The 16,837-nt window shown below is 33.9% G+C and overlaps 2 protein-coding genes across 3 annotated transcripts; one reads left to right on the top strand and one right to left on the bottom strand.

Moving 5' to 3' along the window:
• Positions 1-1,657: 1,657 nt before the first annotated feature.
• LOC109172708 (virulence protein STM3117-like) lies at positions 1,658-15,767 on the bottom strand. Of its 2 annotated transcripts, none has more exons than XM_019321932.1 (5): positions 15,757-15,767; positions 5,375-5,384; positions 2,630-2,839; positions 2,377-2,494; positions 1,658-2,144 (listed from the first exon to the last, which is right to left on the bottom strand). In XM_019321932.1, the coding sequence occupies exons 3-5, from the start codon at positions 2,794-2,796 to the stop codon at positions 1,830-1,832; spliced, it is 600 nt and encodes a 199-aa protein (XP_019177477.1). In that variant the 5' UTR covers positions 2,797-2,839; positions 5,375-5,384; positions 15,757-15,767; the 3' UTR covers positions 1,658-1,829. The 2 variants fall into 2 exon arrangements, with proteins under 2 accessions (XP_019177477.1, XP_019177476.1); XM_019321931.1 differs by lacking the exon at positions 15,757-15,767 and adding an exon at positions 9,121-9,133.
• LOC109172705 (probable serine/threonine-protein kinase abkC) lies at positions 4,664-10,050 on the top strand. The gene is made up of 5 exons (XM_019321928.1): positions 4,664-4,914; positions 5,382-6,702; positions 7,215-7,484; positions 9,183-9,338; positions 9,605-10,050. Exons 1-5 carry the CDS (start codon positions 4,907-4,909, stop codon positions 9,722-9,724), a joined length of 1,875 nt encoding a protein of 624 aa, XP_019177473.1. The 5' UTR covers positions 4,664-4,906; the 3' UTR covers positions 9,725-10,050.
• Positions 15,768-16,837: the final 1,070 nt, after the last annotated feature.

The raw sequence follows: 16,837 nt of genomic DNA, 5'->3' as shown, positions 1-16,837 counted from the left end.
ATTTCATCGGTAATGGGTTAATGGCTAACCAACTTGATAGGAATCCGCCCACACCGAATCAAATAAAAAGTAAAAGCATCATTGGTGGAAGAAATAACAAGAAAGTTCAATAAGAATTCTATTTGATATATGAAAGTATTATAGTGACCTATTTCAAGTGATATCACGGATCGAAGATAATTCTTATAAAGTTGATCTTAGGGGATCGGAGAATACAATATATCTTCTACATTCAATGTTTCAGACTTGTCCCTGTATGATTCTACATATTATATTCGAGGTCGGATCATTTTCAAGAAGGGAAGGATGATACGGCCCAGCATACTGAAGATCCATTAAGAATACCAATTAGTACAATCACAAGGTTCAAGTCCAAACAATAATTAATACAACTTTTCATTAATTATGTTCAAATATGGTAGAAATTCAAGTCAAACCCAACTGCAATAAGGAGTAAATGGAAAAATGAAGAATATAAGACCAATATTTCAGAATCGTTCGACAATTATATTTACTGTCCAATGTTACAACAACGTAACTCAACTAAACATGTTACCAGTTGGTGAAATCCAACAACCATACTGTTGATTGTAAAGTCTATATCAACAAACACATAGAAATTTTGATTTTGAGTGATTGATTGAAGCCAACAACCACTTTTTTTTTTCTTTTTCTTGAGTAAATGCAGTATCGCAAATTATATCGTAGACCAGGTTTCATCTTGAATTGTAAACTTTGGTTCAAAAAAGCGACAATCAGTGTGTCATGTTTAATAACATTATCTTGTACGACTATGTTCATATTCTGTGATATTTATTTTATATGTTCCTAAACATAAACCTTAATGTATATAAATACTAGACCGTATATACATCATATGTATTTTCATTTATTTAGTAGTAGGTTCATGATGTTGCTTCTTAAAAAAAAAAAAAATTCAGTTGAGAAAAATAAGGAAAAAAAAAAAAGAAAAAAAAAAAAAGAAGAGAGAATGCTCTTGCTACATGGACCTAGTTCAAAATATAACTATGGATAAACAACTTCACCATATTTAGTTATCGAAAAACAATTTCACCATATTTTGGCATTGATTTTCATTATTTTATGATATAATCTATAATCTATTGTACTGCGTACTATTATTAGGGTTCGAATGAGGTTGGCTATTGATATAGGAGATCAGATGACATTAAGGCTTTATCATTTGTGCATATAGTTAATAGTAGGTGTCATATATTTTTTATGATTTAAGAAAACTAATTAAATTTAATAATAATAAAATCATAAAAGTCAATGTCATATTGTGTCTAAACCATTTATCTATAAATAAATTTGATAAAATCATGAAAATCGAATAATATAAGCAAAACAAATGGTCTATAGTTCAATTCCCACTCGAAGTAATATAACTAATATTTTCTCCAATATTAAATATAAAAAAAAATAAAAATAAAAATAGTATTTTTCAATTTTTGTCGTGTTGGACATATGTTTGCGTCGACGTACTGAAGCTTCCTAGAAGCCACATACATTAACCTGCCAAACAACCTTTAATTTATATCTCTGGTTTGATAGTAAGGTTTGTTACCACCTTCCAAGTACTAAAAATAACAGTCATACGTTGAAAAATTAAGAAAGGATAACAATTGAAAGAAAATAAATCAAGAAAATTATTATTATTTATTTCAAATTTGTATAGATAAATTGTGGTCTGGTCTAGCTAAGTAGACAAACACTTTAACCAAAATTGAAACCGGATCGGACATTTTGTTTAATATAATTCCAAGATTTGCATTTAATTTAATTTAATTTAATTTAATTTGTAGTACTTAGAATGAGAAGTTGAGCATGTCCATGCTCAAGCTCTCCATCATCATCGCCTCCATGAACCCACAGCTCCCGTAGCCGGTGGAAGGCTGCGCCGGTGCCGTGCTGGTAAAGTCGGGTCGCCGGAGAGGGCAGCTGGCGGCGGAGGAGATAGGCAGCATAGGTAGGTTGTCACAGTTGCAGATCTCAACCATGTAGCCATCAGGGTCGTGGAAGAACACTTGGTCCACCGTTATACCCTCCTCCTCCACCACCGCCGTCGCGTACTTCATTCCCATCTCCTCCAATCTTCTCTTCACCTCCTCCACATCCGTGCACTACTTTTCCGGCAACACCAACAACATTAGTTCAATCTAAATTATCATCTTTCAATTCAAATGTGTCAAAAAAGTGTAAACCCTAATGATTTTAGACACCAGCCATTAGTTCTCTCATTTAATGGACTGTCAAGTCACCCTAATTTATACTTTCACTATATTTTAGGAACACAGAGACCAGAAAATTTCGCTTTTTACAGATAAAAAATTACAGTATATAGTGATTAATTACCTGAAAGGAAATGTGATTATCTTTGGGATTAATTGGTCGAGGCTCATCGGTGACAGTGTCACAGTTCTGCGAGGATTCCCTCTCTAGCAAATGTATGCCAATGCCATAGTTATACAACCTGAAGTAAACAAAAATACCCAGAACAAGAATAGTGTGTTATAAAACACTAGATACACAGAAATGGTAGAATGCATGTTATGCATGCATGGAGATGGAGGTAGTTCGCTAGCTAGCAAATAAAAAGCTGACCGACCAGGCTCCATGGAAATTGAAGGAGGAAGGGCGTTTGACGAGGCAAAAGCCCAAGACATCCTCGTAGAAACGAACCGAACTAAACACATCCTTAACCAAGAGGGAAACGTGGTTGAGAGACAGAAGAGGGAGGGCCTGGGGGGTGGTGCCAGCAGCTTCCTTAATCATCTTCAATTCAATTCTTTGATATGATCGATGATGATGAGTTAGGGGCGGCTAGCCTCTTACAAGGATATGATCTCTCTAGCTACCTTTCTCTTTATAGAAGATGAGATGATCTTAATTGAGACATTAATTAATGGGGAGTGGGAGTGTTTCTGTGGGTATCATATCTGGTAGACTACTCGTATAGTACGTACGGCTCAAAGAGTGGAGGGCGCAGCGAAGCTTCTAGGTAGGTTCGTGTTGGCTATTTGGCTAATAGGACAATTTTTTCTATAATTATCGTCGTCCCATCCCACCCTAGCGTAGTCACGTTGAGATATATATGGACTCTTTCATCAAATTATTACAAGCAATAATGATGATAACGTAGTACTAGAATTTTGGAAGGTAACATTTTTTTTCTTTTTCATTTTGGAAATGTTTTTTTTCTTATTTGGCGACTTTTCTTTAAATGAAAGTGCTTTTTTTTTTTTAACAGAAATTTCAGGGGTACTAAAGTAAATTATATGTGCTATGTGCCCTATGTGCATCCTTGGTCTTCGTAATCCCGAAATTTTTTCCTCTGTGCTTTTAGTGTCTCCGATTTTTTCTCTATATTTTTCTTCCCATCAATTAGTTTTTTTAGTTTTTCTTTATAAACCTTTGTGAGGGTGAATGATGGTACGTATGTGCAATCTTGCTATAGTGTGTGTGCATATACTCTATGGTGGGAGTGGTTCGTGTGGTTGGTGCGCTTAGAACATCCTCGATAGTGTGAGGTTTTTGAGGAGTTTTTGCAGGTGTGATTATTAAAAAAAGATGAGAGGAGAAGGAAAAAAGAAAAAGAAAACTAATATCTAAAAAGTAAAATTTTAAGAAAAAAATCTGTAGTTAAACGTGCCCAGTGGGCCGTGTAGTACACACGCCCGACTGGGCGCGCAAAGTGAAGCAAACGCGTTGGAAGGGAGCTGCTTTTTGTTTTAGTTGGACCGAAAAATTTTGAAAAAACATCTCCTCTTGCAACATCCCCACTTCTTCTCTCTTCCATATATCTCCTCCACCTATACACACCCCACCTGCAAAAACCATGTAAAATCTCCCTATTGGGGATGCCCTTAGGCCATCCACATTAGTGTTTTTTGGATCAGATTTTGAGGCAAGATGAGTGAGGTGGATGAGAGAGAAATATAGAGCTCATCGTGTAAGGGTTTTTTTTTTTTTTTTTTTTTTTTTTTGTGGATTCCACGCACAGGTCAAATGACTATCATGCAATGCACGCGCCCGCTAGCGCATCACAACTTTATTTCTCTTTTGTTTTATGTGTCATATCATTGTTTGTCTTTTTTTTTTTTTTTTTTTTTTTTTTTTTTTCTTCTTCGTTTTCCCTCCTCTCTCTACTTGACCCCTAAAAAACTTCACTATTGAAGATGCCCTAACTTATATATATAAGTGTATACTTTATAAAAATATTTTTTTATTATAAATATAAACATTTTCTTATGGCCCAACCTCGAGTCCGGCCTCGAGGAAGAGGGTCATATTGACCCTGTTTGGTAAAAAATTGGTCTATAGGTCAATTTTGGCTTATTTAACCATTATTAATTGTTTGATTTAGTTAAAATATCAATATAAATGTTTGGTTAGTTAGTTTTTTGCAATTCCAAAAGGCTAAAATTTAAAAAGCTACTCCTAACAACTTTTTTAATTAGTTTTTTGAGAAAAGAAATTATATTAAACAGCTATAGCTAATTTACCAAACACTTTTCTACAATCAGCTAATGTTATCAACTATTTATACCCTCTAATTAACACAATCAGCTAACAACAAACAACTATCAACTAACAGCCATTTTACCAAAAAGGGCCATTAGTTTCGTAGGCTCGAACCCTGCGTTGCTTCCGTCACCGGCTCGGTCCCGTTTAGGTTTTCAAAAGACCCTTGAAAAAAAAAAAAAAAAAAAAAAAAAAAAAAAACCCCTTCCACCTCAATAGTCAATACTACGAATTCATGACATGGTCTGCTCTCATCCCTCACTCACCATCACCGGAAAATGCTCGTCGGCGATGCCGTACACCTCCTCCGAACGTTAGTCTCCGCAAACACAGACCGCTTTCTTGATTTCCTATCTCCGACATGTCCAGGTCTTTCGTGCTCTTTCTAATCCCTTTCGATTTGCCTAAATTATATTTGAATTTCATCTCCCAATTGCGATTTTGTTTGTACATTCGTTATTATTATATTCAATTTTCATTCTCCTCTAATATAATTCATTATTCGGTTTGGCGGTTGGGAGGATTACTAGATTAGCTAATAAAAGGCTTTAATGTGCTCACAACTTTTTTTGGGGGATATATTTGAAAGATCTCTCAGTTTAAACAGTGTTCTAGTGATTGCAGATTTGGTTAATCTCTTATTCTTTTATTTTCTCTTAAGATTTGATTTGTGCTGGCATTTGATTTTATCAATGAGCTACCAGTGGTTGTTATCCTGTTGAAAGGAAAACTAAAATTTCATCATTTAATTCAAGTAGTCTTGGTGGCAAGGTGATTTTTTCACAGTACATTGCAGCATTCTCATACCTGTTAATATAACTTGTGACTATATGTAGATTCTTGGCAATTGGGAATATTAAAAGAATTGCAAAGTCCACACAACAAAATCAAACTGCCATCAGTTCAGAAGGGACAAAATATGGATTGTTTATCAGAATCGGGATATGTTCACCTCAGTACAGATATTGTGGACATTACATGTTTCCTAACAGAGGGCAAGCAAAATTCACAACATGCAGAATCCAGAACAGCTTCCACCAGAGTTATTCGGCCACTCACAGGAGGAGTACTATAGCAAATCATGCCCATCTTACATTGAAGAGGTTCCAGCAACAGTCTTTATTTAGAGGACGGACTTTTCTTGCTATATATAGAATTGCGCAAGTAGTTAGCTTGGCTTTGAGCCGCTCTTATGTGGCTTTTCCTGGTATATTTGCATTAACATGTGGAAGAAATGTAGCACTGGCCCGAGCACTACCAGATGCAGATTTTGTCTCCCAAAGGAATGCTCTGTATATGCATGCTCAAGATGGACATGTTTACTTTACCTCATTCATACGCTCTATATTTTATGGCATTGTGCTGCTGTTGAGAGCATTTTATTTAGCAGTACTCTTTTCACCAAGTATAGTAATGGCTCCATTTGTAGAAGTTTTTGGACCTCGTTACATGCAAATCTGGCTTCAGGTTGTTCGACAAACACTGGAAAGAGCTGGCCCTGCATTTATAAAGTGGGGCCAATGGGCAGCTACGCGACCAGATCTTTTCTCTAGCAGTTTATGTACTGAACTGTCAAAGCTCCAGGCAAATGCCCCTGAACATAGCTTTGCCTACACTAAAAAGACCATAGAAAGAGCTTTTGGTTGTAAAATTGCTGAAATCTTTGATGACTTTGAAGAAAAGCCTGTAGCATCTGGAAGTATTGCTCAAGTTCATCGAGCTTCCTTGCATCGGTACCATGGTAGGAAGATCAAGCCCATTGCAGTGGCTGTGAAGGTTAGACATCCTGGAGTTGGTGAATCAATAAAAAGAGATTTTGAGATAATCAATGTAGTTGCAAGGATATCAAAATTCATTCCTACACTTAAGTGGTTAAGATTGGATGAAAGTGTACAGCAATTTGCTGTTTTTATGATGTCTCAAGTTGACCTTGCTAGGGAGGCTGCCCATTTAAGCCGCTTCATTTATAATTTTAGAAGATGGAAGGATGTTTCTTTTCCAAAGCCTGTATATCCATTAGTACATCCTGCAGTATTGGTGGAAACATTTGAGCAAGGGGAAAGTGTTTCATACTATGTTGATGAGCTTCAGGGGCATGAACGAATTAAAAGTGCACTTGCTCATATTGGAACCCATGCACTTCTCAAGATGCTTCTGGTAATTTTATCTTTTTTGTTCTTTATTTTATGTTGTTAGTTTTGTTGTGTCTTCATGTTTGGAGTGACTTGTTGCCTTGTCCAGTACTTCCTTTCCTTCGTGACTTCATCTTGATGATTAATCTGAAGATATACATCTAATTTGCTTAGGAGGAAATTTAACTGTAACTAGAGTCTGGAATAGTATTGGATAGACTAAGTACAAAAGGTGGGAGGAAACTTTTATAGGGATTGATTTTTGAAATGTGGATTTTTTCTTGCCTGAAAAGTGAAGGATGGTATATGAAAGTTCTGATTTTGAAAAAGTTTCATTTAAATCCTGCTTCATTACCCTAAGTCCCTAAATCATTTTCTCTATACCTCCCTCTCCTACACCAAACACAAGTTATTGCAAACATTCTTCTAGAAGAAATAAAGGCAAATGTGCAAAATTTCTAATGGTTCTACTGTTCTAGCTAGTTGTGAATATTGCATATTGCTGGCTTCTAAGAGTTCATTTCTTCCTTCTTTTAGGTGGACAATTTTGTGCATGCTGACATGCATCCTGGAAATATCCTTGTTCGGGTAACCCAGAGCAAGTCTTCACGGAAACGTATCTTCAAATCAAAGCCTCATGTTATTTTCCTTGATGTAGGCATGACTGCTGAGCTTTCTAGTAGCGACCGAATATCGCTGCTGGAATTCTTTAAGGCTGTTGCTCGACGAGATGGGCGCACTGCAGCAGAATGCACTTTGAAATTATCAAAGAAACAGAACTGCCCTAATCCTGAGGCATTCATTAAGGTTGAATATGACACTTTTAAGTGCTTATAATCTGGAAAATTTTTACTTCCACCTCTGGGTTTTTTCAAGTCTAGGAACAAATTGCTGATTGTTTCATCTTCCTTTATGCCCATATAGTTCTTCAATTCAACATTGGTGTGTTTATTAAAGTGTCTGTCACATGTTAGAGGAGTAACACATGAGACTATATGCTCAGCCCATTTCATTGGTGAACCTAATACTTGAAATCTTTTATTAAGGTGGATGATGATTTTTTCCTATTGTTGGAAGTTGGAACCCTAGGAACAAGGATAAACAAAAACAGAAGGAAAAAAGTATGAATAAAGAAGAGGAATTACAATCCAATGTAGGAGGGCATAACCATTTTCTTCCTGTCTATCTATAAAGTTAAACATATTTCAACTTATCTGCATAAAATTGCATGGTATCCATAACTTTTCTTAGTCGTGTTACTTTTGTTTGTAAATGTAATCTCTGCCTCTGTGGAGTCTAAAGATATGCCAGTACCCATTTGGTAAAGCTTAATTTTATGGATTATGATAATGTTTTATTATTGTGGATTCTGAATAATCTATAATCTAATTTTCTTATCCAAAAAAAAAAAAAAAATAGACAGAAGAAAAAGCCAAAGATCTACCTTACGTTACTTGAGGATTATTGGCTTAGATGAGCTAGAAAGCTTTATACAATCTATAATCCATAATCTTTGCCAAATATGTAAAGAAATGATTATTTAATTTCTAATCTCAATAGTCTATTCCAGTAAGCTTTACCAAACACCACTTGTATAAAGGATAGTCTCAATCAAGGTTATCAAGGCGGACTTTCTAGGCGAGATGCCACCGACTGCCTAGTCGACTAGTCGACTAGGCGACCGCCTAGGCGATGACTAGGCGATGAGTATTAAATAAATAAAAAGTATATATATATTGAAAATATCTTGTCTTGGGCAGCCTTTTTGCTGGCATATTTACTTCAAGTAGATGAATAGTTTTTCCTAGAATAGTGAAAAGTCTAGTATTTATTGTATATTGAAAATATCTTGTCTTGGGCAGCCTTTTCACAACCCTATTTACTTAAAGTTGTCTTGAGAAGATGAATAGTTTTTCCTAAGGTGGTGAGAAGTCTAGTATATATTGATAACATGCCAGAGTGAGGGAGTAGGTTTTGCTCGGAACAGGAGGACGACGCCGGAGCTTGAACCGCGCCGCCATCAGAGCCACCACGCGCCGCCGCTGTGCCGCTGCTCCGACACCACGTGCTGGCGCGTGAGGCAGATTCCGGCGACCTCTCCGGCTGAAAATTACACCGGTCAACTCGCCTTAGTGTGTAGGTTCTGCCCATGTATGTTTTGTGGAGTTTTGGGTTGTATTCTACACTTAGGCGAGGCGAGCATATTAGGCGTTCGGTCTTCACCGACCGGACGCCTAGGCGTCGCCTAGGCGACGCCTAGATAACCCTGGTCTCAATTGGGTACTGTGGGTGCTGCAGGTGTATAATTTTAGTGTCCGGCTGAAAATTTTAGTTTGAAAGATTTTGAGCTTAACTTGACTAGGCCTTTCTGGCAGCCAAGTTCGGTAGTGTGTTACATGGACTTCTATTTCTCTGTTTTAGTAGAAGATTATAGAAGTAAAACAGTATTGTTTTTGATGGATGTACAGAGTATTTATTTTGTGTTGTAATGGCATTGCTCAACAGGAAGTGAAAGAGTCATTTGATTTCTGGGGTACTGATGAAAGCAATTCAATTCATCCAGCTGAGTGCATGCAGCGTCTACTTGAGCAAGTTAGGCGTCATAGAGTTAACATTGATGGGAATGTGTGCACTGTGATGGTGACAACTTTAGTCCTCGAGGTACTTTCTTTCCTCTCCCTATTGTGCTTTGATGCACTAACAAATTGAAAAGCATTAGCCTCTTAATCTATTTTTCATCGACCATGGATACGTGGAGAAGGCAATAAAATTTATTTTATTCTTTTGGGAGGGGTGGGTACCCAACACTTGTCAGTGTCTTGGTATATGGAAACGGGGGAAGAAAAAAAGATCGCAGGGTTTTTGAGCTTATTACGTTTAACTAGTCATGAGTTCTACTAGTGATATCCGATCCTTTGTTTGGATAGGGTTGGCAGCGGAAGCTTGATCCTGATTATGATGTAATGCACACGTTACAGACGCTGTTGCTCAAGTCAGATTGGGCAGAGTCGCTTTCCTATACAATCGAAGGACTCATGGCCCCATGATGGGATTTCTTTACTTGCAGCATAGAAACATAGATATGTAGACCTTACTGGATCAGCGTCCTCCAGAATTTGTCTTCATCAAATTTTGTTAGTGCGAACTATACTCTGTAATTTGTATTTTGATACAAGAAAATTGCCCTCTTTCTAGTGTTCTTTTAGATAGAGATCCAGAGGCAACAACAGCAAAGGAGGAAGCAAATAATGTAAACATACTTCCAAATTATGTTACTTTTTTCATGTCTGCAGGGACCAAATTTGGTCTATTACCATCTTACATACCAAAAACAAAACATTAGAGGACTGACATTTACATGAAATAATTAGTTTACTCCCTCTTGTAATTTTGAGAAACCCATATTCATGAAGCTTTTGTTCAGCAAAATTTATTTAGTTACATTATCAAAATTGTTCAACTTCATTTATTATTATTTTTTTTTTTGAAAGTTACTGGCTCTATTACATTGTAGTATCTGTTCATATACTTTCTCAACCTACTGAAACACAAAGAACCAGGACTATGTTGTCTAATTATAATCATTTATTATAATTATCCTCGAGTTTGAATTTATAATGTTATTTTTGTTTGTTTGATCTATATTTTTAGAGTGAGATGGTTGAACTGAAGGTACATTGTATGTAATATATGGGTGTTAATAGTGTGATTGCAATTGGCAAAGAGATTTGATTTAAAGATTATAAAATAATGTTGGACATTACAGGGACAAAGCAGCAAGCAATGTTCCAAAATATAATGAATTTGACCATTGGCCAAACTGAAATTTTGGCTGCGTCTGCGCACACAACTGAAAGCAAGGCATGGCATGTGATCGCCGTTTTGTAGCATTCACTATTCTCAGTATGCACTATGCAGAATACATACATTATCAAGATAAAAATATCCCGCCAAATTGATCGAACAATTACCTCGATATTATGTGATTAGAGGATCCTCAAAATATCAAACCCTAACAAATCACGACAGCTCCCGCCAAATTGATCGAACAATTACCTCGATATTATGTGATTAGAGGATCCTCAAAATATCAAACCCTAACAAATCACGACAGCTCAACTGGTCATAAAGATGAAAGTTGGAAAGAATGATCAGCGGCAGTGTGGTACCTCGATATTATGTGATTAGAGGACCCTAACAAATCACGACAGCTCAATTGGGCATAAAGATGAAAGTTGGAAAGAATGATCAGGGATGAGTCTCATCAGCGGCAGTGTGGTACCTCGATATTATGTGATTAGAGGACCCTAACAAATCACGACAGCTCAATTGGTCATAAAGATGAAAGTTTGAAAGAATGATCAGGGATCGAGTCTCATCAGCGGCAGTGTGGTACCTCGATATTATGTGATTAGAGGACCCTAACAAATCACGACAGCTCAATTGGGCATAAAGATGAAAGTTGGAAAGAATGATCAGGGATGAGTCTCATCAGCAGCAATGTGGGAACATGAGTTACCATAATTTACATCCTTCCAGATGCTCTGTTGGGTCGAGGGTGGGAGGCCCTTAAGGTTGGAGTTTAGCCTTTTCGAAAGAATCACATAATGTATAGTATGATGGATTATATTGATGAGTGAAATTGAATTGGCACAACATATGATATGTTTAATTTGGTAGACCATAGTGTTAACCAATCCAATATACACAAACATACCAAATATAATGTTGGTTTGCGCATCTCATCATGATTGGATCAGACGGCGCTAGCTGCTAAGTGCTAATCCTCACTCATCATCTCATCTGCTAAATTGTCTCCATGCAAATACTGGGATTCAAAGAGACAAACACTACGTCGTCGTATCATCTATCTTCTTCAAATAATAATGGCGGTGGATCCCCTTTGCTTATATGCCACAAAAACCAATTGTTAGGCACCGTTCGTTTGGAATATATATATGTGCCGGTCGTATTGAGTCAGCCTCACGACACCACCTTTTTCTTCCTTTTAATTAGTTTAGGTGTCTCCTTTCAAAAATAATTAGTTTAGGTGTCATAATATTATTGTCAATTTCCCATTTAATTTAATTACTCACTTCACTCTATTTTTCTATTTTAGTAAGGAAAAATTACATAAATCAATTAAATCATCCCACTAAAAATATTGAGTAAAGTCAAGATGAAAAATTACATAAAATATAGGGAAAATAGCACTTTTTCCCCCTGAGTTATGTACTTATAGCATTTTCCCCCCCTGAATTGTTCAAGTGGCTGTTTTTCCCCCTGAAATGTTAAATGGACATATTTACCCTTAAAATAAATATTTTATTTATTTTTCTTCTCCAACAAATTATGACCATAATTTGATTCAAACCAAACAGACATTATAGCAACTAAACCGAAATATTCCAATTACAATTTAGAATCGAAATTCGATATTTAGATTTTATTAAAATCGTGAACCGGAACGGCTGGTTCATGTTCCAAATTGAAAAAATAAAATACATTTATTGTTGAATTCAGACTATTTTAAAATAAAAATAAAATATTAAAATAAAACCGGTTCAAAATCGCGAACTGGATCCGGAACCGCCCGTTCACAGTTCGGGATCTAATTTTTTAATTCATAATTTTAATAAATTGAAATCCAATATTGGGTTCTAGATCTGAATCATAACCGAAAACTTTTAATTCGATTGCTATAGTGTCAGGTTCAGTTCGAACCGAACCGTGGTCATCCGTACGTATATGCAATAATTTGATGGAGAAGTAAAATAAATAAAATGTTTACTTTAAGGGTAGAAATGTCAATTTAATATATCAGGGGGAAAACCACCACTTTTAGAATAATTGAGGGGGCTAATGTGCTTACCTAAGTAATTCAGGGGGAAAAAGTGCTATAAGTATACAACTCAGGGAGAAAAAGTGTCATTTTCCCTAAAATATATATAACAAAATAAGTCAATACAAGCTAAATAAAAAAGGGTGTTGCTATTTGCACCACCCTTTGACTAAAAGTTGGTATAAAGTATCTTGAAATTGTAAAAAGGTGAAATTTTTTAATAATTAATAGGTGGTGTAAATAGTTAAATGGTGGTACATTTTGCTATTTGCACCACCTTGGTCAAACCTCATTTATGAGATGTAATTAATAATTTTTTAATTCAAAATTTAATTAAGAGAAAATGGTACTTTTTCACCCTAAGTTATATACTTATAGCACTTTTTTCCCCTGAATTATTCATATTAGCATATTAGCCCCTCAATTATTCTAAAAGGGACGATTTTCCTCCCTGATATATTAAATTGACATTTCTACCCTTAAAGTAAATATTTTATTTATTTTTCTTCTCTAACAAATTATTGAGTATACGTAGGGATGACCACGATTCGGTTCTAACTGAACCGTACACTATAGCAATCGAATTAAAAGTTTCTGGTTAAGGGAAAATTGTACATTTTTTCCCTCTGAGTTATATGATTATAGCACTTTTTTTCCTTTCAGTTATTTGTTTATCCACATTTGCTCCCTCAATTATATTAAAAGTGACATATTTTCTCCATTTTATGTTAGGTGAACATTTTTACCCTTAAAACTAAATATTTCATTTATTTTTTCTTCTCCAACAAATTATTGTTTATATGTACGGATGATTATGGGTCAGTTCGAACAATTTTTTATTTTATTGCAATTCAAAATTTATTTATTTATTATAAATTCTATTTCTTATTTTTAAAATAATATAAATTTAATAATTATTTTATATTATTTTATTTCATTTTTTGGGTTCTGAATCGTAAGTATAAGAAAATAAAGTTGTGTTGTGCCTTCACAATTAGTTATATTTTTTTATATTTTCTTAAACATTTTTAACCCTAAGAATCTAAGCTTCACTCCAAAGGTTCGGACTTATGACCATTTATTTGAAATGGTAATTGAAATGCCATCATATTACATGATAGTTGGCTTAATCATATATATATATATATATATATATATATATATATATATATATATATATATATATAAACAAAATCCTCCTATTTCATTTTCGCGCTTAAATTTTTGTAGTAAAACTTATTTGGTAAGCAAATGTAAAATGGAAATTAATTAAAATTTATTAATTGGTAATATTACATAATTACACCTTTCATTTTTGAAAAACTATACAAGTTTATAATTCTCATATTTTCTACCTATAAATACAATGGATTGGTGAGTTTGGAAATCATAATTTTTCCTTTTACACTATTTCCCTCTTTTTCCTGTTTTGGAAATCATCATCGATCAATTAAAAATGGAACGAAAATTAGGTAAAAATATCACTGCATATGATATTCTAATTGACTAAAAATAAAAAAGAATAATTGGCTGAAAATTAATCTGATAGTACTAATTCACTTAAAATATAAAAAGGATCGCTAATTAACTAATATTCTACAATTATATATTTTCACACGAGTCACCCATCCTAATCGATTGAAGGTGTTAGCTCTAGACGATGATGGACAAGATTGTGTTGCTACTACCAATGTCGTTCACAAAGAGGTTTCAATAATGTGTAAATAAAATCGTTGAAATTATATTTTTTTTTAAATGACAAAATTGCTATATATATATATATATATATATATATATATATATATATATATATATATTCCATAAAAATGAATTAAGATATAAATTAATTCATATAACTGAGTTGCTAGAGAACGAGCACATTTGCCTAATTTATATAAAAAAAATACTAAACAATGATAAATAAAATTTCCAAAGTTACAGCACCGCATGCGTACATCTACACATTAGCTATTAATTTGAGCAATTATTTACTTAAATTCCAGCAATGATAACACCAAAACACATAAGTGATCCAAACCGTATCTTCAATTGCACTATATAAGATTTGATGTTCTAATTTAAATAATTATATATCAATCTAAATATTTTTAATATATTACATCAAATCTATTCCGTGCATCGCACGAGTGAAAATACTAGTTATATATAATAATCATATAAAAACCAATTGCTGTTAAATCAAAGTAATTTTAGATTACTAGTATATATGTCCTCTAATGAAGGTGTGCATTCCTCAAAAAGAGAGAAATCAAATATAATCTTAGATATAAAATCACACTCCAAAATGCCATTGAAACGTAATGGATTGTCAACTTCAATATGACGGCGAAAGTCTAAGAAATCAATACTTTTCCCCCCTTTTTAACGGGAATGAAGTTCGAAAGAGTAACATATAACACGTGTGATTGCAAATTAAAACAAACTCCCTTTGGCTTTACTTACGATTCAGAACCGAAAAAATAAAATAAATAAAATAAATAATTTAGTTTTAAGGGTAAAAATGTCTATCAAACATAAATAGAAAAAATAAACAATAATTTGTCGGAGAAGAAAAATAAATGAAATATTTAGTTTTAAAGGTAAAAATGTCTATCAAACATAAAAGGAAGAAAACATGTCACTTTTTATATAACTAGAAGGCAAATGTGGATACATGAATAACTAAGAGGGAAAAAGTGTTAAAAGCATATACCTAAGGGGAAAAAGTGTCATTTATAATAAATATTTGTTAAAAAAAATAATGTTTGACTAAAATTAATGAAGGTGGTGCAAATATCAATTTTCTATTTACACCACCTATAAAGTTATCACACCTATTAAATAGGTGGTGTAAATAGCAATTAGGGTGGTGCAAATAGAATTCTCCATAAAAAATAAAATAAAAGTGAATACATGTGTGACAAACATGTAATTCGTGTATAACATCCGTGCAATGACACAAATTTAATACTCATTCAATATGTGTGCATCAACTTAATTGCATGGAAAGTAGTACTCCGTATAGTATTATAATTCCACATGTTACATGGTTCCAAATAGTACATACATACATGTATGAAACTTTGTTAGAGAAAACTCATCAATCCATATTTTATTTTACAATTTTTGAAATGTCATGTAAAATGGAGGTATACATTAAAAAAATAAAAATAAATAAAAATAAATAAAAAAGAAGCCTAAAAATAAAAGTAGATGCTTTTTATGCACACTTGCAACGTTAGTGTTTTATTATTTATTTATTTTATTCTAGCAGTGGTTCTTACAATTGGGGAAAATTTATAATTTAATTTACTAAATAGATATTTAACTAAATTATTAAATTTGGAACAAAATCAATAATCAAAGAATTATTTATAATCAAACTGAAAGTCGATGATAAAATTTGATAAATATCAATAATTAAGGACAAATCCTAAAATTAACTCAACTCGTGAATTATGACATAGTGGATTGATGACTTTAGATATTAACTCTAAAAGATAAGTATTTTTAAGTTATATTTTTCAACCAAGCGATGTTCATATTGTCCACGATGTAGAAAGAAGAGGGGATGTGTGTGTGTGGAGGGGAGGGGGGGACAATTGTCTTTGTCGGGATAATTATACTCGGCCTAATTCAATGAACTTAACTTCAAATAATTATATAATCATAATTCACAAAATAGTATCATAATAATATTACAACTGTTCTAGTTACTATTTTACTGGCCACTTTCATTTTATAATTTAGGGGTAACACTTGTGTGAGACCGTCTCACGGATTGAAACACTTGTGTGAGACCATCTCACGGATTTCAATCCGTGAGACGGTTTAAATCTTTGATTAATGAATCAGATCTTTGACCTCATTAATTAAATATCTGACCCGTCTTACGTATTGAGACCCGTGAGATGGTCTCACATAATTAGTTTTTTCCATAATTTATTTGTTGTTCTTAAAAGGTTGAATCTCCAATCTAAATGGTCCACATGCCCTAACTTGACAGGGCATCTGAGAGAATATAAATCATGGTAATTTTGCTGAACACGGAGACTAGACATTTGTTTACTGAGTACAAGAACCCCCTCACCGGGCTTAAGAGCTGAGTTGCCCATGCGAACTTCATTTTATAAGTCTATATACTAAAACTACCCTGTCAATCTTTTTTTTTTTTATTGACTCTATTACAATATAGTATTTGTTCATACATACTTTTTTAACCTAGTGAAGCACAAAGAGTCAATACCCACACTGAGATTCTAACCTGAAACCTCTCATTTGAGAGGCCAGAGCTATTTTGTCTTCTAATTTTTTAGCT

This window comes from Ipomoea nil, unplaced genomic scaffold, assembly GCF_001879475.1.
Source record: "Ipomoea nil cultivar Tokyo-kokei standard unplaced genomic scaffold, Asagao_1.1 scaffold0418, whole genome shotgun sequence".
Lineage (NCBI taxonomy): Eukaryota > Viridiplantae > Streptophyta > Magnoliopsida > Solanales > Convolvulaceae > Ipomoea > Ipomoea nil.
This window is presented reverse-complemented; position numbering and strand designations above follow the sequence as displayed.